This window comes from Chiloscyllium plagiosum, unplaced genomic scaffold (assembly GCF_037043375.1).
Source record: "Chiloscyllium plagiosum isolate Xiang-an unplaced genomic scaffold, Cpla_swu_hap1 HiC_scaffold_9, whole genome shotgun sequence".
Lineage (NCBI taxonomy): Eukaryota > Metazoa > Chordata > Chondrichthyes > Orectolobiformes > Hemiscylliidae > Chiloscyllium > Chiloscyllium plagiosum.
Genome location: NW_028270147.1, coordinates 53,455,948 through 53,480,341, shown reverse-complemented (window position 1 = coordinate 53,480,341; position 24,394 = coordinate 53,455,948). Strand labels below are relative to the sequence as shown.

The window sequence follows — 24,394 nt, the reverse complement described above, 5'->3', positions numbered from 1 at the left end:
TGTAAGAGGTTCTAGTGGGTTCCAATGTTTTAGTCAGATTTCTGTCTTACAACCTTGATGAACTTGGAAATCTGCTGCATGTATCCAAACTCTCAAGATGTTCTTTTCACATATCATTCCTGTATTCATTCACCTATCCAGCAAAAATTCAATTGTAAAGTTCTTTGTGTTGAAATCCCTCACTCCCTCACTACCTCCTATTTGAGGTTGGCAGTATATTTTCTCTGAAATCAGTAATTTGAGTGCTGTGCTCTTTAAATTTGGCACTGTGAGGAACTGTTCATTCTCTGAAACTGATACTATGAACACTGTATGTTTTTTAAACTTGGTATTGTGAGTTTTACATTCTCTGGACTCAGTAACTTGAACACAATGATCTCTGAACTCACTACAGTGAGCAGTGAGTGATCTCTGAACTCAGTACTATGTGCATTGCGTGATCCGGAATTTGGTACAGTGAGCACTGTGCAGTAACTGAACTTGGTACCATGTGTATTGTAGCATCTGTGAACTCGGTACAATGAGCTCTGTGTGATCACCGAACTCGGTATGGTGAGTATTGTATAATCTTTCAATATGGTACTGTGAGCACTGTTTAGTTTTGCACTTGCCCTGAGGCATGCTACATTGGTGAGACCAAGCAGACGCAATGACAGTGGATGAATGGATACCGTGCAAAAGTTGCCAGACAGTGATGGTCCCTCCCACCCGGGGAACATGTCAGCGGTCTGGGACATTCGGCCTTGGATCTTCGGGTGACCGTCCTAAAAGGCAGACTTCGGGATACACAACAACTAGAGTGGCCAGCAGAGTCTGATAGCCAAGTTTGGTACTCATGAGGATGGCCTCAACCGTGACCGTGGGTTCATGTCACACTATAGGTGACCCCACTACACTATACACTCTCACACACACAGGCAAACACTCTTACAAATTCACACAAATGCTGACACTCTTTCATACACACGCTCTCTCTCATGCACACACACACCCCACAATCACACCCATGCACACACCCTCTCACAGGCGTATACTCTATCACATTCAAGCACACACTATTAAGCCCGCATGCACATACACACTCACACTCTCTCCCTCTCTCCTACACACACACATACACACACACTGTCTCTCTCCCACACATGTCAATTGAGAGGGTGAATTTGCATTTGCAGAATTATATTTGCAGATACATTCTATAGGCAGTCATTATTTTTTATAATCCATGTGACATTTTATAAATTTCTGCTTTGGAAATAGAACTAGTCTGACTCAAGATTAGAATACATACAGACTCTAACCGCACTTTAATGCATTGTCTGAGCTGAGCTGTCGCTTTTTTTTAATAAAACCTTAAGTTATCTCGGGAATGTTACTTGAAAGAAGTTCTGGGGTTTACATATTAATGTTGTCTGTGCTCACATGCAGCAAGAGCTGGACAACATAGAAGCTTCATTTGATAAGTGGCAAGTAACAGTTTTGTCATATAGGTGCCAGACCAATGTCAATTTCCAACAAGAGAGAATCTAACCATTTCTTCTTCTCATTTAACATCAGACCACTTGAAATAGGAGAGGCTGTTTGGCCCCTCAGGCCTGCTCTGCCATTCAATAGGAACATGACTGATCCAACAATACTCCTCACATTCACATTCCTGGCCACTTCCTATAATCCTTGCTTCCCCTGGTGATCAAGAATATATCTATCTCAGCCTTAAAAATACACTAGGACTCTGCCCTACAGCTGTCTCTGACAAGAAGTTTCAAAGACACACAAACCCCGAGAGAAGAAGTTCCTCCTCAGTTCAGTCTGAAATTGGTGCATTTTAATTCTGAGACTATGCACTCTGGTCCCTAGACTCTCCCATGAGGGAAAACATCCTCTCAGCATTTACTGTGTCAAGCCCGTTGATAATCCTCTTTATTTCAAAGAGTTCACTTCTCATTCTGCTAAACTTCAGTAAGTGCAATCCCAATCTGTTCAACCTTTGTTCATAAGACAATCCCTCCACACCAGTGATCCTCCTTGTCAGCCTTTTCTGAACTGCATCCAATGAAATAATACGTTTCCTTAAGTAAGGGGACCAAAACAATCCACAGTACTCCAGATGTGGTCTCGTCGACACATTGTACAGTTTGCAGTACATCTGACAGTAAGACTTTCCTATCCTTAAATTCTAACTCCTTTAAATAAGGGCCAACGCTTCATTACCGTTCCTGATTACCTGCTGCACCTGTGTGCTAGCTTTTGTTGTTTCATGCAAAAGTACCTCCAAGGCCCTTTGTCTTGCAGCTTTCTGCAGTTTTTTTCTCCATTTAAATAATATTTTGTTCTTTTAAAATTCCTTCCAAAATAAACAACTTAATGTTTTCCTACATTTCAATCCAAATGGCAACATTTTTCCCACTTCCTTAACCTATCAATATCTCTGTGTAAACTGTTAGTATCCTTGTCGCAACTTGCCTTTACACTTATTTTTGTGTCATTTGCAAATTTGGCACCAGTACATTCACTACCTTCCTCCAAGTCACTAATATTTATTGTAAACAGTTGCAGTCCCAGCACTGATCGCTGTGGAAGCCCATCTGTTACAGGTCATCAATCTGGAAAATAAACCCTTATCCCCCACTTGCTGTTTCCTGTCCATTAGCTAATTCTCTATCCATGCCAATGTCCTACCTTCAACAGCATGGGCTTTTATCTTATGAATTAATTTTTATGCAATACCTTATCGAATGACTTCTGGAAGTCCAAATATGACACCCCTACTGGTTACGCTCCATCTACAGAGTTACTTTAATTCCCACTATTGATCTAAAATGTTAATTTATTTTCTCTCCATAGATGTTGACTGACTTGTTGACCACTTCCAACTTTTTTTATTATTTTCATTTAGGAACATAGGAATATAGGAACAGGAGTAGGCTTCTCAGCCCCTCAAGTCAGCTCTGCCATTCAGTAAGGTCATGACTGATCTGTGGCTTAACTATATGCTTGCCTTGGGCCCATATCCCTTTGATACTCTAGTTGAATAAGTTTGTCTATATCAGATTTATATTTACCAATTGAATTTGCATTGATCCCCATTTGAGAGTGGGATTTCCAAACCTGCATGACTCTGCATGTTGAAGTGCTGTCTAATATCTCTCCTGAATGGCCTGGTCCTAATTCTTAAAGGATATCCCCTGATTCTTGAACCTTCAACCAGTGAAAATGGTTTATCTTTATCTACCCTGTCTTTCCCTATTAATATCCTGAAGACTTTGATTATACCACTCCTTAATGTTCTAAATTCGAGAGAATAAAGACCTAATTTGTCTAATCTCTCCTCATAAATTAAACCCTGAAGTCCAGCAATCATCCTTGTAAACCTCCCTCCAGGGTCAAAACATGCTTCCAAAGGTGGGTGCCCAGATCTGCTCACAGTCGTCTGAATGGATTTAGATTAGATTAGATTCTCTACAGTGTGGAAACAGGCTGTTCAGCGCAACAAATCCACACCGACCGTCCGAAGAGTAACCCACCCAGACCCATTTCCCTCTGATTAATGCACATAACACTATGGGCAATTTAGCCTGGCCAATTCACCTGACCTGCACTTCTTTGGACATTGGGAGGAAACCCACGCAGACACAGGGAGAATGCGCAAACTCGGCACTGACAATTTGGATTAGATTAGATTAGATTACATTACATTACAGTGTGGAAACAGGCCCTTCGGCCCAACAAGTCCACACCGACCCGCCGAAGCGCAACCCACCCATACCCCTACATTTACCCCTTACCTAACACTACGGGCAATTTAGTATGGCCAATTCACCTGACCTGCACATCTTTGGACTGTGGGAGGAAACCGGAGCACCCGGAGGAAACCCACGCAGACACGGGGAGAACGTGCAAACTCCACACAGTCAGTCACCTGAGGTGGGAATTGAACCCGGGTCTCTGGCGCTGTGAGGCAGCATTGCTCACCACCGAGCCACCGTGCTGCCTCATGGTGGTCCTTTTTATTGGTTTTTATATTTGTTCCATTCCGTGGGATCTTGATTGAATGATTGATTTATTGTCACTTATATTTAAGAGAAAATACAGTGAGAAGCTTCAACTGTCACAACGCTATGGTGCCACTTTGAATAACTTAAAATAATTTTAAAATAGAAAAAAATTTAAAAAGATATAACCAAAAGAGAGTCCATCGTTATTCTTTAACCGCTGTTGCCCAACCATTTTTCTGACCCACCATGGTCAGAGTTGCCACATTTCAGGCACCATCTCTTGCTACTGGACCCACCTTGCTAACTCTGCTATCAGTGCAGATGCCCCTCCACCACCACCTCGCCACTGCCAGCGCTGTCAGTGCAGATGCCCCTCCAACACTACCTTGCCGCGCCAGCACTATCAGTACAGATTGCCCTCCACCATCACGTCACTGCTGCCAGCGCGGTCAGTGCAGATGCCCCTCCACCATTGCCTGGCCGTGCCAGCCCTGTCAGCACAGATGACCCTCCACCATCGCCTCGCCACTGCCAGCACTGTCAGTGCAAATGCCCCTCCACCTCTACCTTGCTGCTGCCAGCACTGTCAGTGCAGATGCCCCTCTACCATTGCCGCACCTCGCCAGCACTGTCAGTGCAGATGCCCCTCCACCATCGCCTCACTGCTGCCAGCACTGTCAGTGCAGATGCCCCTCCACCACTACCTTGCCGCGCCAGCACTGTCAGTGCAGATGCCCCTCCACCACTACCTTGCTGCTGCCAGCACTGGACTCACCGGTATTAGTGATGCCACTCTTCAGAATCTGTACTGTTCTTTGTGATTTTATAAACTTTTCTTTTAATTTTATGCTGTCCCTTACGTCTTTTGTGGGGTGGAACTTTTCCTTCTTATGGGTACAAACCTCTTCTGAATAGTTTAAATGTTTAGTAAAAAATTAGAGATGTCCTTGATTAAAACATTTTACATCTATATCTCTTTTTAGTTCTGGTGAAAGGTAATTGCCCTGAAACTTTGGGTCTTATTTTAACTGTGGACAAATGGATAGCGTTTGAGTATGTCGAGATCTCGCCCATTAACTCTTGTTTCTGCCTCCACTGCTGCTGTCTGACCTGCTATGTCTTTAACATTTAATGTTAGAAACAAGGATGGTAGCAATCTGCACGCTTTAGACATTTGAAATGTAATTGTTGGAGAAGCAGTCTACTTCTGCTTGAGTACACAATGGGCAAAGTGAAAAGTGCCAGTCAGACAGGATAGCAATAAAACAAGGATACTCTTGTCTGCAATTATTTATAGGCTCATTCTCTACTTCCAAACGCTTTCTAGGGATTGGTTTGTTGGTTAGTCAATCAAAAGCAGATAATGTTTTATCAGCCAACCTCCTTAGCGCAGAGTATAATCCTAACTTCACCTGTTATGGCGGTGTAATATATACTATTAAAATATTATGCGATGTTACATTTACAACAAAAATATGTGGAAGACCTTAATTTTGTTAAATTTAAAGGCATCTTAAATGCCAAACGTGCTTTTCGAAATAAATACAAAACAAACGGAATTTGTAAAAATATACTGACGCTGCATGTCTACACAGTGATTTGTTTTGTTTTAACCCCAGTTTGCAGACTGGACGCCTCTGAAAGCAGCACTATCTGAAACTCTGGCAGTGTTTACCTGGCAGGATGTGAGAGACGCTTCGTTGCAGGTTAAGGGAGCGGGGTCTGAAACAACTCACGGGCTCTGAATGGACAGTACAAATGTCAATCACTCTATGCCAACCAATGGTTATCCCGCTATCCAGCTGTCGTTGCTTTCTGTAGCCATTGGGCTGTCGATCTGTGGCATGATTTCTCCTTGACTGAGACGGAAGAGTGAGGACTAAGGTTAAAATAAGTTGTCTTGTGTGTTTCTTTCCGAATGAACTGAGGACTGATGGAAGTGAATAAAGTGGACCTGTGTGACAGCTTGATAATCTGGGTAAGTGAGTGCTCCTTGAAGTGCAGTGAGTATCCCAGTCCAGTGCTGAGAGACTCACCTGGACTGTCCTCCTGTACAGGTGTAATGTCAGGCTTTCAAACAGCCATGATGGCCCTCAGCGAGCACAGCTGCGACTGTATTGTCGACAGCGTTTGCATTGCTCGAAAACACTTCAAAGATGCCCCAATTGTCAAGATTGTGTTGCGTTTTGTCAGTCTCAAGTTAAATAGTGCAGCAGGAGCGGGTTTTACACATCTCTTATTGCACGGGGAACACTGTACAAATTTAAAGTCATGTTTAAATGAGCTGGAGCCAATTTCTCCACTCTCAATATTGATGAAACAGTATACTGCACTTAATCTTTATTTAGAAACAATTTTACTTGAAATATATTTAAAATATATTAAAAATATATTAAAACAGAACAATTATGGGACGATTTTTCAAATAGGTAGTTGCATTGAACTGCTCCCCTCGACAATGTAGTGCATGGGCCACCAATTGTACAGGAAGATGTAATTTAACTGCGGATGAATGAGAATTAACACTGATATCACCTTTTGAGAATTCCCAAACTAGCTCAATAGCAGGATTTATCAATGCTTTAAAATATTTTATATTAATGAAACAGATTATTAACAGTCAAATCACAGAATTACTGATTTTGCCACACATTGTGAACTATGAACATGTTTTTAGATCTTTAAAAGTTTAATGTGTGGATACTCTTCTGAGGAAGGCTAAGCTATGCAAAGTAGTTTTCATGTTATACTAACTCATTCCAAGAATCAAATTACAGATTAGTTATGTTTTTAATTGTTGTTTAAATCCATTGGATGAAAGTATATTTTCTTGCTTTTAAGACAGCATGGACAGCAAGAAAGTATATTTTCTTGCTGTCCAAGGCAGAATTTAGCTTTCAAAAAGATAATTTCTTAATATCTATTTATTTAGTGCTATAATAGGTAATATTTTTCTGAAAATGGAAAAAAAATTGATTCAGGTAGCACTTGTGGAGAGAGAAACAGAGTAAGCATTTCAGTTTTTTGACCTCTCATCAATTCTAATAAAGTAAAAGGTAATCGATATGAAATGGTAACTATTTCTGTCTCATTAGATTAGATGAGATTAGATTCCCTACAGTATGGAAACAGGCCCTTCGGTCCAACCAGTCCACACCGACCCTCCGAGGAGTAACCCACCCAGACCCATTTTCTGCTGACTAATGCACCTAACACTATTGGCAGTTTAGCATGGTAAATTCACCTGACCTGCACATCTTGGGACTGTGGGAGGAAACCGGAGCACCAGGAGGTAACCCACGCAGAAACGGGGAGAATGTGCAAACTCCACACAGACAGTCACCCGAGGGCTGGAATCGAACCTGTGACCCTGGTGCTGTGAGGCAGCAGTAGATGTTGCCTGATCCGAGTATTTCCAACATATTTTTTTTATTTCAAATTTCCAGCATCTAGAGTATGTTTCTTTTTGTTTCTCTATATTGGCCACTGGATAGAATTCAGATTAAAAATAATGAATACATTTGCATTCAATTATGCCATGGTACTTGGGCAATATTACAACTTATGAAAGCAAAGCTTTGTGTATACTTTGCTTTCTCCACTGGTTTAGTTTTATCCTGTATTTTGTTTTTCTAATAGAAATTTACTTCATTCTCTTGTGAGCTCCACAATAAGGTCAAGATATGATTGTACACTCAGTTAAGATTAATATGTTCAGTATATGGTGTAAGATGTAAATTTAGTAATTATGATGATCAAGTTAGATTCAGTTTGAAGATAGCATCAGTGCTGTCCAATCACAGGATCACATGCAACAGTAGGTGTTTGTTTTGTGAATGCGTGTGTTGATTGAGTTCATTCTGTACTTGCCTATTATAAATGAATGAATTAAACTGCATGTTCCTTCAATCAGCAAATCATTAGGATGTAAGCCTTGCATATCTGACATCACATTGGCGCTGTAAAATCTACTATTAAATGTGATTCTGTATTAGATAACATTTGCTGAACAATCTTGCAATGAGCCCTAAACTAACAATCAATTCAAAATAATTATTTGAGTTTGTTAGAAGTAATATGCATTTATATGCAGGCACTTGTTCTCTGCAAACAAAATGAATATGTTCACAAAGTCCAAGACACCTTTTTAGTATTGCCTAGGGGTTTGGCAAACCTGTAGTTTTCCACTGTTTTCCATATTGGAAAACGTAGGTCAGTCATAGAATCCCTCCAGTGTGGAAGCAGGCAATTTGGCCCCTTGATTCCACATCGGCCATCCATGGAACCTCCCAGTCAAACCCACCTCATCCCTGTAACGCTGCATTTCCCATGGCTTATCCACTTAACCTGAACATCCATGGATACTATGGGCAATTTATTATTGCCAATCCACCTAATCTGCACATCTTTGGATAAGGGGAGGAAACTGGAGCACCCTGATGAAACCCACACAGACACAAGAAGAATGTGCAAACTCCACACAGACAGTTGCCAGAGGCAGGAGTTGAATCCAGATCCCTGATGCTGTGAGGCAGTAATGCTAACCACTGAACCATCATGCCATTGTCAACTTTACAATTAATCAACATTCCTTTTTTTTCCCTGTAGTATAAATGGTTGTGATCAGGTTAAAATTCTTGCATTTGTCCTGAGTGAAGCTGAAATACTTCAGCTTATGTCTTCTTTGTCACAAATTGATCGACCATGATCTTGTTGAATGCAGACTTATGGGGCCAAGTGATCTCCTTCTGTCCCTAATTAATATATTTGTATGTTTTCAGCAATATTAAAGTTATATATGTTAAATGACTTATTAATGCTATGTTGGACTCCTTTTGTGAATGAACATCTGGCTGTAGATGTACTTTGAAAGTTCTGAGGATTAATGTAGACATGATTGCATGGCATTGTATGTTTGTCCTGTGTTTATATTTATACTGTAATTGATACTAACTTTGTGACATGGAAGTCATGGTTTAATAATGCATTTTGTAATGTTATTTTGATGCTATTGAAGATTTATTCTTTGACCTAAAGGAGCAGAGAGATTTCATAGTTTGCTTTGATCATTTATTTGATATGGTCTATTTAGAGAAATGAAAAAAAGATAAATGCAATATGACAGCTGAAATGACCTGTTCACTGTCGTGTTTTTTTTTTGGAGAACAGTTTTAAGTTTGAACTCTTAAGTTTGAAGGAAAAAGGGAAATAGAGGGTTGAAGGGTGTTGGGGAATATTGTGGATGTGCTTCACATAGTAAAGATTTGTAATTGGACCATCCTTAATAAAATCTTTGTGAATCAATAGCACTGTAATACTCCAGTGCAAGAGTCGGTACACCAACAATTCAGTCAATGACATCAGGTGATTCTCATTGTAATGATGCAGTTCACAACTGTGATATTTTATTTATTGATGTTTTACAGTGAATATGTCAGTTTCTTCATAGTGAAGCAAAGGAGATATATGAATTTCACATTAGGACATAAGGGATAACTTTCTTTCCATTTTTTTTAAGACATGATGTGATACTTGCATAAATAAATTCCTAAAATACTGTTTTTTGTGAAGTTAATTTTAGACAGTAGTTTGGCACTGAAGTGGTTCAATGCATTGGAGCAGTGACATGTTGTGTAGTAGCATTGAGGGATGGAATATTTGGTCATCGTCCTCATAATGCTGAGTTTCTGATGTGGGCTGTCAATGTTGGAAAAAGTCAAGCAGCTATTGGGCAGTTGGCACTTTCCCTTGGGAAGAGAGGACTATCCAAAAATGATTGGTCCTAGCATCTTAACCACTACTCTTGTTTTTTAGGACGTTCCTAAAAATATAATTCCCTGATTAAACTTTTGGTCAGCTGTTCTAATTTGTGTCTTGGTACCAATTGTTTTTTTAATGACACTCAATTTAAGCACTCTGGAATGTTTCCACATGTTAACTAACCTAAATTCATGCAAATTATCAATGTACATTTCAGATTTTCATTGAGACGTAACTTCTGCGGAATAAAACCTAAATACAAAACTAAAGAATGAATCATTGTGCTATAACTATCTATGATTCTGCAGAGGAGCCATTTGAGCCAGTGTATCCATACCAGTTCTCTGCAAAGAAATTCAGCTAGTCTATTCCCTCATCTTTCCCCCACAACTCTGCAAATATTTTCTATCCATATAATGACCCAATTCCCTTTTGAAAGCCACAATTGAATCTGCCTTCCCCACACTGTCTCGTACAATGGATTTCAGATGATAACTATGTGCTGGCTAAACTGTAGTATGCGTCACCTACATGTCCCAGTTCACCTTTGGATCTTTTTTGCTATTCTGACAATTGAATAATTTTCTCTACTCTGTTTGGACCGTTCATGATTTTGAACAACTTTATCAAATCTCCTCTTATTCTTCCACACCTCTTAGACAAACAGCCCTGACGTTTCCAGTTTATCTGTGTGACTGAAGTACCTCATTCCCAGACCAAGCCTCCTCAAGATAAGATGGTCTAGATCTGATTTTTTTTTTTCTTATATTAAACATAGGTGTAAGGCATTGCATTCCAGATGTAATTCAGTTGGTCCAACTAAGCAAATCACACTTTACTTTTATGATGTGGAGATGCCGGTATTGGACTGGGGCGGACAAGATTAGAAGTCACACAACACCAGGTTATCGTCCAACAGGTTTATTTAAAATCACAAGCTTTTGGAGCACTGCTCCTTCGTCAAATAAATCTGTTGGATTATAACCTGGTGTCGTGTGACATCTGACTTTGTTCTTATACTACAGCTAAAATATAGATTTTTTTAAAAATTGGCTTTACTGTAACTCTATCAAAATGCTTAATCAAATCATAGTAATTAACCTAATTAACCTAACAGCCCTATTCACATCCATCAACGTTAACCTGGCCAAGGAAACACTGACTACACTATTGGAAGAACCAAAGACACATCCACCAAATACCACAAACTTAATCAGCAAGGATAATATTGTCAAGCTAGTGGACCTATGCCTTACCATCCACTTCACCTTCAACAACTAAACCTATAGACAAACCAACGGAACAACCATGGGATCTCCGATATCAGGGTTCTTAGCAGAGGCAGTAATGCAGAGACTCAAACAAATAGCTCTGCCAACCATCCAAACCAAACTTTAGGTCCGCTATGTGATTGACTCCTTTGTCATCAATAAATAAAACAAATTAGAGGAAACCTTCAAGACCATCGACAATACCCTTACTGGCATAAAATTCACTAAAGAGAAGGAAAACAACAGCAAACTGCCATTCCTAGGTGTCGCAGTACAGCAAACAGCTAATGGGGAACTTCAAATGAGCGTCTACAGGAAAACAATACATATGGGCCAAATACTGAACTACAGAAGCAACCATCCCAACATCCACAAACGAAGCTGCATTAGAACATTATTTCAATGAGCCACCACACACTGCAGCATAGAGGAATTACGAAGAGCAGAGGAAAATCACCTATAAGTATTCAAAGAGAATGTGTACCCAATGAACACAGTCCACTGATTTCTCAGCAATAAACCCAAAAAGTAGATAAAATGCGCCCAGAAACCCTAGCCAGTCTCCTGTAGACGCTGGTTTGAAGTTCCTCATTGGCTGTTTGCGGGAAGCAAACCCCAGTGTTTAACTGTAACAGAAAGAGGAAAACGAGCTTCTACATCCAGCTTCAAGACCACAGCAACTCTTGAAAGCTAAAAGTAAAAATCCTGGTTTTATTGGACCTTGACTCCACCCATTCAGGTTGTTTCTATTGTTCCAACTTTTTTAAAAAACCAAGGCCTCACAAGCTGTTTAATTTAATGGCTTTGAGCAGAACTATCTGGTGCCTCTGTCTCAACCTTTCTTCATTTTTTAAAAAAAATGACAAAATACACCTCTTAAAGCCATAGTATCGTCACACAGAAACCATTCATGTAAATTATTTCTGCACCCTTTCTGATGCCTTTTCACCTTGCCTGAAATATAAAGCATGTAAATGGAGGTATTACTCCAGTTGATTCTGAACTGGTGTTTTATAACTTCCTTACATTTGTATCCTCAACCTGTCCTACCAACTTCATAAATTAGTGAATGTATGGCTCTAGGTCTCTGCTCTGCAACTCTTTCTTATACATTATCTCTCCTCCCAAAATGTATCTCTTCACATTCTCTGCATTAAAATTCATCTATCTGTCCACTCATTCCACCATCCTGTTTATCCTGTTTCACCTTTCATAAAAGCATCAATCTGAAATGTTCATTTGGTTTCTCTCTCCACAGAACTGTTGTGCTCAGCATTCTGAACATTATTTATTACATTTCCTTCAGATTTCTAGCATTTCGAGTATTTTTCTTTTGTCAACATTGAGGCCCTGTTTTTATCTGATACAATGCTGAGCAAGTCCTGAGAGTGCATTATAACTGGTTGTCCTAAGATTATTTTCCACTCTTAGCTGAAATAGAAAAAGTGATTTGCAATTAACATTTTTAAAAACTCAGGTCAACGTGGAGTTGTGATAGAGCAGCATTTCATTTCTTTAACTAAGTGCTTCTAACATTCACCTAAGCTGATGCCAATATGTTGAGCTGGAAATGTGTTGCTGGAAAAGCGCAGCAGGTCAGGCAGCATCCAGGGAACAGGAGATTCGACGTTTCGGGCATAAGCCCTTCTTCAGGAATGAGGAAAGTTTGTCCAGCAGGCTAAGATAAAAGGTAGGGAGGAGGGACTTGGGGGAGGGGCGTTGGAAATGTGATAGGTGGAAAGAGGTCAAGGTGAGGGTGATAGGTCAGACTGGGGTGGGGGCGGAGAGGTCGGGAAGAAGATCTCCGGTTAGGAAGGCGGTGCTGAATTTGATGGATTTGACTGAGACAGGGTGGGGGGAGGGGAAATGAGGAAACTGGTGAAATCCGAGTTCATCCCTTGTGGTTGGAGGGTTCCTAGCCGGAAGATGAGGCGTTCTTCCTCCAACCGTCGTTTTGTTGTGGTCTGACGATGGAGGAGTCCAAAGACCTGCATATCCTTGGTGGAGTGGGAGGGGGAATTGAAATGTTGAGCTACAGGGTGGTTGGGTTGGTTGGTCCGGGTGTCCCAGAGGTGTTTAGAACATCTCTGGGACACCCGGACCAACCAACCCAACCACCCTGTAGCTCAACATTTCAATTCCCCCTCCCACTCCACCAAGGATATGCAGGTCTTTGGACTCCTCCATCGTCAGACCACAACAAAACGACGGTTGGAGGAAGAGCGCCTCATCTTCCGGCTAGGAACCCTCCAACCACAAGGGATGAACTCGGATTTCACCAGTTTCCTCATTTCCCCTCCCCCCACCCTGTCTCAGTCAAATCCATCAAATTCAGCACCGCCTTCCTAACCTGAGATCTTCTTCCCGACCTCTCCGCCCCCACCCCAGTCTGACCTATCACCCTCACCTTGACCTCTTTCCACCTATCTCATTTCCGACGCCCCTCCCCCAAGTCCCTCCTCCCTACCTTTTATCTTAGCCTGCTGGACAAACTTTCCTCATTCCTGAAGAAGGGCTTATGCCCGAAATGTCGATTCTCCTGTTCCCTGGATGCTGCCTGACCTGCTGCGCTTTTCCAGCAACACATTTCCAGCTCTGATCTCCAGCATCTGCAGACCTCACTTTCTCCGCCAATATGTTGAGCCCACACAGCAGAAAGTAAAGACTAAATGCCGATCAGGTTGTAACAAGAACCTTTGAGTTCACTTGCTACTCTCAAAAAATACTTTATTGCTGGTGACATACCGTGCAAATCTTCCAGGGGATAATCTTATCATTTCAGTGCATAATGAACTACTACTTATGATTATTTAAGAAACTCGAAACAAATTAACAAGTTTATTGCCTGGCAAGTTATCCAGATTTGAAATCTGATAGCGTGTCGGTTAAATGTATCCTTTCTCCTATATTTTTCAGAAAACATTGTGGTTTATGTTTGCCTATACTATTGTCTTTGTATCCAAATAACTATCAGGCTTTCTTATAATCGAAACTCATGAAGGTTATTGACGAGAACTGGAAAAGTTTTTAGAATTTAAAATTTGCTTGAGAAGTGAAGCATATATGACTACCAGCTGCTGGAGATCTTGCATTTCTTGCTTGATTTCAATGTAGATAATTTCACACCTAGATACAGCTGTGTGCTTTGCTTTGTTCTACAGCAAAACATTGCTTTAATGGCAATTCAATCGGATAATAAATCTGTAGTTTAAATCATTTCTCCAAAGGTCTGAACCACCCTTGAAGTGCCCTTCTTTCTTTGATCTATGAAAGGCTATGCTCAAAACTTTATTTATTGTATATCAGCTCTGGGAGGGAAAGAATATTTCTCTTTGAATGGTGATCAAAATTCATTCATCAACATACTTTTATGTAACTTGTTTTTTTCCCCCTAATGTCAAGGGAACAATCATCAGCGGCATATGCTACAAATAAGTATCTTTTAAATAAGATGGAGTTGATGTTAGTGCATCTGGAGACAATATGGAGAGTCCTATTGAACTCTGGATATTCACCCTCTTTCTGTTTCTACATATGCTGAATTTCTCCAGGACTTTCTGTTTTTATTAGAATTTGATTTAGAATTTAATTGTCTTGCCACTTGACATTTAATTTGGATGTGACCATCTCCGTTGTTTTGCAAAAGTCTCATGCTGAATGGCCACTCAAAAGCTACTGGAGGCTATTCAGTGTAAATAACTTGTCCTTCAGGTCAGCACCTTGAGGATAGGAACAAAGGAGTAGGAGTAGACTATTCAGCTCATCAAGCCCATTCCACCGTTCAGTATGATAATGCTGATCATTTACTTCAGTGCCTTTTTCCCCCAACCTATCTCCATAGCCCTTTAGGTCATTGGTATTTAGAAATCATTCTATATCCACTTTAAACGTATTCAATGGCTTGGCTTCCACAGCTCTCTGGGGTAGAGGATTCCAAAGATTCCAAACTCTCTAAATAAAAACATTTCTCCTCATTTCAGTTGTAAATGGCTTCCCAATTATCCTGAAATTGTGTCTCCTGATTCTACAGTCCCCAACCGGGAAAGAGCTTAACTGCATCTACCCCGACTATCCCTTTCAGTATTTAGTATGTTTCAGAGAGGTCACCTCTCTTTCATTGAAATGTTAGAGAATATCGGTCCAGTTTGCCCAAACTGTCTTCATAGAACAAACCTGCAAAGCTGTGAGTAAGTCTGATGAAACTTTGCACTTCCTATATGGCAATAATATCTTTCATAAGGTAAAAGGATAAATTTGTTTTTGAAAAGAAAATCATTCACAGGATGTGGGAGTCACAGGCTGGGCCAGCATTTATTGCCCATGTCTAGTTGTCATTTGAGGAGGTGGTGGTGAGTTGCCTTTTTGAACTGATACAGTCCATTTGTTGAAATAGACACACAACACCATTTGGGAGGAAATTTCAGGATTTTGACCCAACAACACTAAAGAATAATGAAATAGTTCAAAGTCAGTATGGTGAGTAGCTTGGAAAGGAACTTGTGGGTAAGGGTGTTCCCATGTTGCTGCCTCCTGTCCTTGACAGTAATAGTCATGGTTTTGGAAGGTGCTCTCTAAAGAGACATGGTATTCTAGGTGTGGTCTCACCTAGATAATGTGCAATGGAAGCAAGATTTTGCTGCATCTGTAATCAAAATCCCTGAGCTAAATTATATTTTTCTTCTAGCAGGGTTGCAATGTTTATTGTAACATAAGAAACTGGTCATGGATATCATAATTAATGCAGTGAATATTGAACTATTCTGACAGACATTTACTACAGATAGCTATTACACACAGATATTTACATTTCTTAGACTCTGATCTGTCTGAGTTCATATTAAGCTATTATGCAGAATGCTTTTACTACCATGTCAAGCTTCTAGTGATTCTGAGGAAAGATGGATTATTACACCTTTATACCCTCAGATCACATGTTATGATAATGTAATGGTATTGTTGGAAATATATTACTCTTAGAAAACACAGTGAAAGGAAGCTGAAGCACAGAGGTATTTGGACAGCTACTACATTGCAGAGAGTTTACTGTGTGACGTCTTAGAACAGAAGATTCAAAAGTTGGCAGATGTTGTAGCTCACCTATTGTTGACAAAAAGTCAGCTGTCTTTGTGAAAAGATCACAAGCCAAAACATTTAAGAGAGATATACTTTAATTACTTGATAAACCTAGTTTGCAAAAGATGGGGCCTTGAACCTAAGAACCTTAAAAGTTCCTGTAATGTTAAAGATCGACTGGCATACTACCCATGAGACATAACAAAGGCAAACCTACTTTCCCAACTACCTGTTGTACACACAGGTTAGCCTTCAGTAACTTATTGACGATGCTACCCATGTCCATTATCCATCTGCACTCTCTAATCTAAACATTTAATGAATAGTCTGCAGATATGATGCTTAAAAATGTGTTGCTGGAAAAGCGCATCAGGTCAGGCAACATCAAAAGAACAGGAGAATCGACGTTTTGGGCATAAGCCCTTCTTCAGGATATGATGCGCCTAGCAAAGTGGATAGTTTGACATTTTTTCCATTTATATTTTACCTGCCATATTCTTGTCCACTCACTATGTTTGTCCAGGTTCTCTTGAAGCCCCTTTGCATCTTCCACGCAACATACATTTCCATTTAGCTTTGTTTTAGCAATGAACTTGGAAGTATTACATTTGGTCTGACTTATCAACCTTCAGTACCATTAAATTTTCAAACATAACCTTCTTACTAATTTGCTTCTAATCCTCATTCTCTGTCATCCCTTTGTTCTCTAATCCTGGGAATTATTACATTTAATTCAGTTAAGAGAGACACAAAGTAATCATTAAGCCTATCTGCCATTTCTCTGTTCCCGATAGTAAATGCTCCTGATTCTGCCTCTAATAAAGCCATGTTTGTCTTAGCTAAACACTGCCTTTTCACATAGTTATAGAAGCTTTTACTGTCTATTTTTATATTATCCCTTTCTTGCTCCTCCATTGCTATATTCTAAAATACTCCCACTCCTTGTGTTTACTACTATTTTAGGGAAACTTTATAGGTCTTTTCTTATAATCTTAATCTCAAATATTCCTTAACTTCCTTTGACATTTTGGGGGTCATTGTACCTTTAAAGAATTTATAGTTGCTATAAATAATTATGTCACAATTTTTGAAAGATTACACATAACCTAGGTATAGACTTCTGTTTTGCGATATTTTTCACAGTCCGCCTCAGCCAATTTGATCCACTTGCCTTAATGATTTCTGTTGTTCAAATTTAACACCTTGGCTTCAAATTGCATTACCTCAATTTCAAACATTGTGTACACTTCAATCACATTATGGCCACTCATCTATAATGGTTCTTCTTCAAGATTAATAATTAGCTCCAGATGTAGGTATTAGATCTAAAAATAGCCTGTTCTCTAGTCAGTGCCTCAACATACTGCTCTAGAAAACCACCCCAACACACTGTAGAAATTCATCCTTTACATCATTTGTTCTCATTAGATTTACTCAGTCTATATGCAGATTGAAATCACTGATGATAAACATATTAACCATGTTACATTCTTCTCTAGTCTCTTGATTAATACATGTAACCAGTATTATACATCAAGCAGAATCAGTATAGCTTTCTGAAGGTGTAGTCCTATCCGACAAATTTATAAGAATTCTTTGAAGAAGTAACAAGAAGGACAGATAAAAGGAAAGCAAGGGTTATAATATATTTGGATTTCTTGAAGGTGTTTGATAAGGTATTGCCCATTAGGCTACTTATTAGTTGGCTAAAACTCTGATCATATTAAGAGACAGGGAGTTGGGATAAGGGTAGCATTTTCAGGATGGCAAACTGTAACTGGTGGAGTGCCACAGTGATCAGTGCTGGGATGACAATTATTTACAATATATATTTGTGGTTTAGATAAAGAGAGTGAATTTACAAAAGCCAAATTTGTGGATGACACAAAATAAGTGGGAAAGCAAGTGGTGAGGATAGCACAATGTATCTTTAAAGGGATATAGATAGGTTAAATGAGTGAGCAAAAACTTAGCAAACAGAATATGATGTGAGAAAATGTGACATTCCAGTATCTACAGTTTTTTTGTGTCTGTGCACTTTGGTAGGCAGAATAGAGATGAATATTTTGTCAATGGAGAAAGGCTACAGCTTAGAGGATATTGGGTATCCTCCATGGAACTATCCAAACTATGTCATTCCTTCCCAGGCACAGAATCTAAAACTCTTGCAAACAATTCTTTCTCCATATGTAGATCTGCAGCCCCTTAAAGCTATGATTTTTCTTTAAAAGATTATATGCTCTCTGTCTCAACGAGATCCTGTGGTCAAATATTCCAAAATATAAGATGTACAAAAATGCATATTTTATTGAATCCATTAGTTATGCTCCAAATTCTATTTTAAAAGACTCATAATTAAGCATACTTTAAGACTAGTCAATTATGTCATTATATGAATAGTTAATACCACCTCTGCTTCTCAGTGAAGAAACAAACTTTTTCCAAATCTGATCCATCTGCTATATCTATCCTAACTGGAAAGTAATGGAAAGAAAACCCACCATTTCTTTATTGAGATTGAAGACAGGCAGCTTGGTTTCACATCTGAGTATGTTATTCTGTCATGATCAACATAGCATTATATGGCACAGCTGAGATAAGAAATGTAACATGACTGTTTGGCACAGTGAATCTTTGGAAATATACCAATGAATCATGTAGTATTGTTTTGTGTTAACATTCAAAACATACAAGAACTAAAACATAGTGCACTGTCAAAATAAATTGTGACTAAACTGATAAATTGATTCTGGATTAGTGGTGCTGGAAGAGCACAGTAGTTCAGGCAGCATCCAAGGAGCTTCGAAATTGACGTTTCGGGCAAAAGCCCTTCATCAGGAATCATGGCATGTCTCTGTGGCCTTATTCTTCTGTTTTCTAATATAACAAATCAGTGTATCCTGTTACATTAATCAAATAATGTGTTCAGACACAGGATCTATGTTAGTGCACTATTTTCAGGAGTGGAACTTAATACATGTACATAACAAGAAAGACTTCTTTTAACATGGCACTTTTCTTGACCATAGGACCTTCAGATGCATTAGACCCAAAGAAGAACTTTCAAAATGCATTACACATAAACTGTATAAAGCACAGCAGCCAACAAACTCCCTCTCACATTTAATGTAATAATGAACAGATCGACTATTTTAATGATTTTAATGGTGTAATAAATATAGGCCAGAGCGTTAAGGTTAACAACTCCACTCTTCCTTCAAATAGAGCAGAGATATCACCACCTTAGAGGGCAATCTTCGGTTTAAAGTTTCATCCAAAACACAGCATCCCTGACAGAATAGCACTCCCTTAATGCTATGTTGGAATGTCAGTTTTTGGAATTTGGAGAGAAACTTGAATCCTCGAGCTTCTTTCTCAGAGGTGAGGATACAGTGAGCCACAGCTGACACCCATAAGTGCTCAACTTAACATCTTTATGGAGGGAGGGAACTAACTGCACTCATCAGCTATGAGCTTTTAGCTGATAAGAGAGTATGAGGCGTATCCTGAAATTCATATACAGCCAGTATGGGTCGATGTGTATTTAATTTCATGGTTTATGGTAAGTAGAGCTGCATTCTGTGGTGAATCACATAGAGCCATACAGCACAGAAACAGACCCTTCAGTCCAACCATTCTACGTCGTACATAATTCCAAACTAAACTAGTCCCACCTGCCTGCTCCTGGCCCATATCTTTACAAACTTTTCCTATTCATGTATTTACACCAGTGTCTTTTAAATGTTGTAACTGTTCCCCCATCCACCACTTCCTCAGGAAGTTCATTTGAAGTGTGAATTGCCCTCTGTGTTTTTAAAAAAACTTGCCCCTCATGTTGTTTTTAAATCTTTCTCCTTAAAGGTATGCCACCTTGTCTTGAAATTCCCCATCCGAGGGAAAAGACACCTACTATCAACCATATCTGTACCCCTCATGATTTTATAAAGGCACCTCACAACCTGCCATGCTCCAGTGAAAAAGATCCCAGCCTATCCAACCTCTATAACTCAAACTTTCCATATCCAGCAACAGCCTGGTAAATCTGTCCTGAAACCTCTTTCGCTGACTAATATCCTTCCTATAATAGGGCAACCAGAACTGGACACAATACTCCAGAAGAGGCCTCACCAATGTCCTGTACAATCTCAACATGACTTCCCAACTTCTACACTCAAAGGACTGATCAATGAAGGCAAGTGTGCTAAATGCCTTTTTAACCCTCCTGTCCATATGTGATGCAAACTTCAAAGAATTATATACCTGAACTTTTAGGTCCTTCTGTTCTACAACACTACCCAAGACCCCACCATGAATTGTATAAGTCCTGGCCCTCTTTGTACCAAAATGTAATACCTTGCATTTGTCCAAATTGAACTCCATGTGCCATTTTTCACTCCATTAACCTATTTGCTGAAGATTTCTTTGTAATCTTAGAAAACCTTCTTCACTGTCTACTGTGCCACCAATTTTGATGTTGTCTGCAAACTTATTGACTGTGCCTTCTATATTCTCATCAAATCATGCATATAAATGATGAACAATAGAGGACTTTGAACAGATCTCTATGGAACATGACTGGTGACAGGTCTCCACTCTGAAAAACAACCTTCTACCACCACTCTGTCTCCTGCCGTTAAGCCAATTTTATATCCAATTGAAAGACTCACCTTGAATCCCACGTGACCTAACTTTATTATTTAGTCTACCGTGCGGAACCTTGTCAAAGGTTCTACTGAAGTCCATGTAAACAACATCTACTGCTCTACCTTCATCAATCGTTTTGGTAAGTTCCTCAAAAAACTCAATTGTTTGTGAGAAACGATTTTCCTCACACAAAATCCTAATCAACTTTTGCCTCTCTAAATGTTTATAAATCCTATCTTTTAGAATCATATCCAACTACCTACCCATTAGTCAGACTCTTAGGTCTTTAATTCTCCTGTTTCTCATTGCAACCTTTCTTCAAGGTAAAACATTAGCCATTTTCAGTCATCAGACACCTCACCTGTAATTGCACATGATGCAAATATTTTTTTGCAAGGGGGCCTACAATTTCCTCCCTTACTTCTCACAGCATTTTACATGAAAGGCAACCTTAATTTTTGCAAATGATTATATCATAGAGTTAGTTGAGAGTGCATTGGCTGTTTCTCTGAGTTACCAACTCCAAAATAAAAGACCCTTATATCCATTGTATAAGTTCTCTATCTTGTCACAAGAATGTAATAGAAGTAGCATGAATCCAAATGGTTTGTCAATTCACAATGGTGATTCTGACAAATTGGCTTCCGTCATGGGAATTTTGTGCAGACACTTGTGCATATTTTGAAGAATAAAGAATTTTTCCAGTTCTTAATTTAATGTCAGTAATAGAGGTGATTTTGGATAGATACTTTATAGAAGTGGAGTAACATGTGGATGGTCCAGGAAATTTAAAATTAAGTATGGCACTTCCTACTTTTATATCAAGTGCACTTTGCATTTAAACCTTTTTCTGTAAGATACAGTCATCATTTCAACTTAATTTTAGTATGCTTTGTCAACTGTGCTTGTTGAAAATATTAAAGTATTGAAGAATCAGTAAAATGACAAATGATTTATTATACACAAAATTGGCTATTTCACTGGAAACAGGCGTTTGTGTTTGTGTTGATCCACTAATCAACAAAAACTGTAGAACTGGTTATCACAAAAGAACTGACAAAGCCATAGTTCTAAAGTAATTAAGTGAATCCTGAATTAGGCTCTAATGGTCATTTCTTAGATGTGATTTTTTTCAACTTAAACCATGAGTGGAGCCGTATGTGATTTTCTTTTCATGATGTTTGCAAATACATTCCTTGGAAAATGTCTAAAAAGTTAAAATAATCTGCAAACTATCTAAAATATTAAGTAAAAACACCCAGATCTTCTGAGCAGTGATGTGATGGTCAGATCACCGCTGGGTTGGAAAATTCTCCTAACACATCTCTGTTCAGCATTTCTTCAGCCTACACAGAAATGCGCATCGTAATGTCCATCAAAGAGCCCTGTCCAAGTGGACTATATTCGAGGGAATACAGGTCACCCCTCTCTTTTTTTTTATGATGCTAGTTGTTATATGGTAAGTTTAAAAAGCTAGATGTGATTTTAGTGTACAGGATATTTGCTGGTGCAGTTGGATGGTCATCTGGGTCAGAAGGTTAGGTTGCTTGAAGCATAGTCCTGAGGTGTGGGAATGATGTACGGGCTTCAGATATGGTGTTACACGTGTTAAACTGGGGTTAACGTTTCCTGGGTAGGTATCACGGAACTGTTCCAAGTCTCAGACTCCAAATATTTGTGGCAAGTCATGATGTAGAGGAATTGCCCATCAGAAGTTTAAATTTCCTGGGTAGTTCCCACATGGAGTCATGGTGCTAATTCATCAGCCATATCAATTCATTAACTGGAAGATTTATTCCCATGTATTAAAGCAATATGAGTAATATTTGAATTGTGATCAATATTGCTGGTCCATGAAACATAGTTGAACTATAAAGTAGCGAAGATAACTTCTAATACCCTTGGGCATAATCGTTTGCCTCCGTGTTTCTTGCCTCTGTCCAACTACAAGCATTTAAAAGCCAAGCTTGATGTTGCCTAATTAGTTTTTAAAATCAACTTCTGTCTTGGCCGTTCTTTAACTTTCTATCTCTCTGTGGAAAAGATCTGGCAACCTAAGCATGTTAATTGAAAGTGCACTAATAAAATGCTAATTCTGACGCTGTGAAGGAACTAACATTTCATCTGCAGGTTTAAAGTAAACATTAATGCTGGAGCAATAAAATGTGCAAAACAAACATTTAGCTTTAAAGTACCATAACATTTCTGTTAAAAGAGGATGGATATGGAAATTAGAACTGTGATGTGGCAAACCAATATGGTTTCTTTTCTTTTAAAAAAAATAAATTGTGACAGCTGATAAAGTATAAAAAGAAATTGTTATAGAATAGAAATTATATTCCAAGTACAAGTATATTCCAAAGTGTAAAGGTTAAGAATGAAAGATGATTGACATTACAAAGTAAACTAACTCCAATTATGAGACAATTACTAGAGGGAATGTTTGTAGGAAGAGGCGAGGTTCGCCTTGTGAGTTTGCACCAAGGGAAAACTTAATGCTTTCAATTCTTCCTTGTGAACGTGCATAATTTTGCAACAACTGTACACTTTTCTTTCAGATCCTTACCTTGAGCCATAATGTAATAAAATATTTTACTACCTTAGAAAAATCGAGGGCAGTCATTTTAATTTAATCTCCATAATGAATGAGTGTAACAATCTAAAAAGTTAGAAATGAAGAGTGCCTGAAGCATCACCTACTATGATGATTTATTGTGGCTGCAAATAGTGGGATTTATCTAGAGAAACGGGGGAAAAAAGTGAGAAGCTCCCATTTCAGCCTCAAAAGGCAGAAAATTTTCACTTTCATTATTGAGACATGGGGAAACTCTCCAGTAGCAGAAAGGTATGACAACAGTACTATTTGATGCAAGAAGCAAAAGCCCTGAAATGAAACTAAAATATTCAAGAAGCACTCAACAGGTCAGGCAGCATCTGTGGAGAGAGAAAGAGCTCTGTGTTTCTCCCTCAATAGATGCTATCAGACCTATAGTGTTTTTGGCATTTTCCACTTTCATTTTAGTTAAAAAGACTGATTACTTATTATTGCATTACTGGAGTTTGCTCTGTATCCTTCATTACAGCAGTGACTATGCCTTTGGGACAGCCAGAGGTTGTGGAAAATATTATATAAATGCATGTTTATCTTTTTGTTCTTCACCTTACCATCCATTACAAAGACGCTCAAGGATCAGGTTCCAGGGGACTTGGTCTTCCCATTCAAGCACAAGGCATGTTCACACAGCTTCCAAATATGGGCACACCAGAATTTTTACTGCATGACTGATATGTTGATTTGAACTCATGGAAAAGACTCATCCGGATAATGGATTCAGTCCTTTCAGCATTTTGAGCTATTTAACATTGAATTATGTATTGTGGGTGAAGCGTTGGTGTTGGTGATGATGACCTGAGAATATTGGACAAGAATACTGCCCAACATTAAGCGTCTGGGTTTGAGTTCTGATTTCCTATTGTTTGTTAATATGAAATATTTTTAAGACTGTTTGTTTGTTTTTACTGTGTGATATATGTAAAATATGTTTTATCTGTATGTAATTACCTTCATTGTTTTGGATTTTATGATCAATGCCTGGGCATTTCCATAAAGACCCATAACACAACTGGAGTTTACGTGACTTTTAAAGAAAA

General features: G+C 39.0%; 1 protein-coding gene across 2 annotated transcripts in view; it reads left to right on the top strand.

Annotated features, from left to right (window-relative positions):
* Positions 1-5,818: 5,818 nt before the first annotated feature.
* Positions 5,819-24,394, top strand: part of hook1 (hook microtubule-tethering protein 1) — an 89,450-nt gene continuing 70,874 nt past the window's right edge. Inside the window, exon 1 of one of the 2 annotated variants that reach the window (XM_043699279.2) lies at positions 5,819-5,973. In XM_043699279.2, the coding sequence (XP_043555214.1) occupies positions 5,929-5,973 (45 nt within the window). In that variant the 5' untranslated portion in view covers positions 5,819-5,928. The remainder of the gene's footprint in view (positions 5,974-24,394) is intronic. The other variant, XM_087990619.1, reaches the window with a different exon arrangement.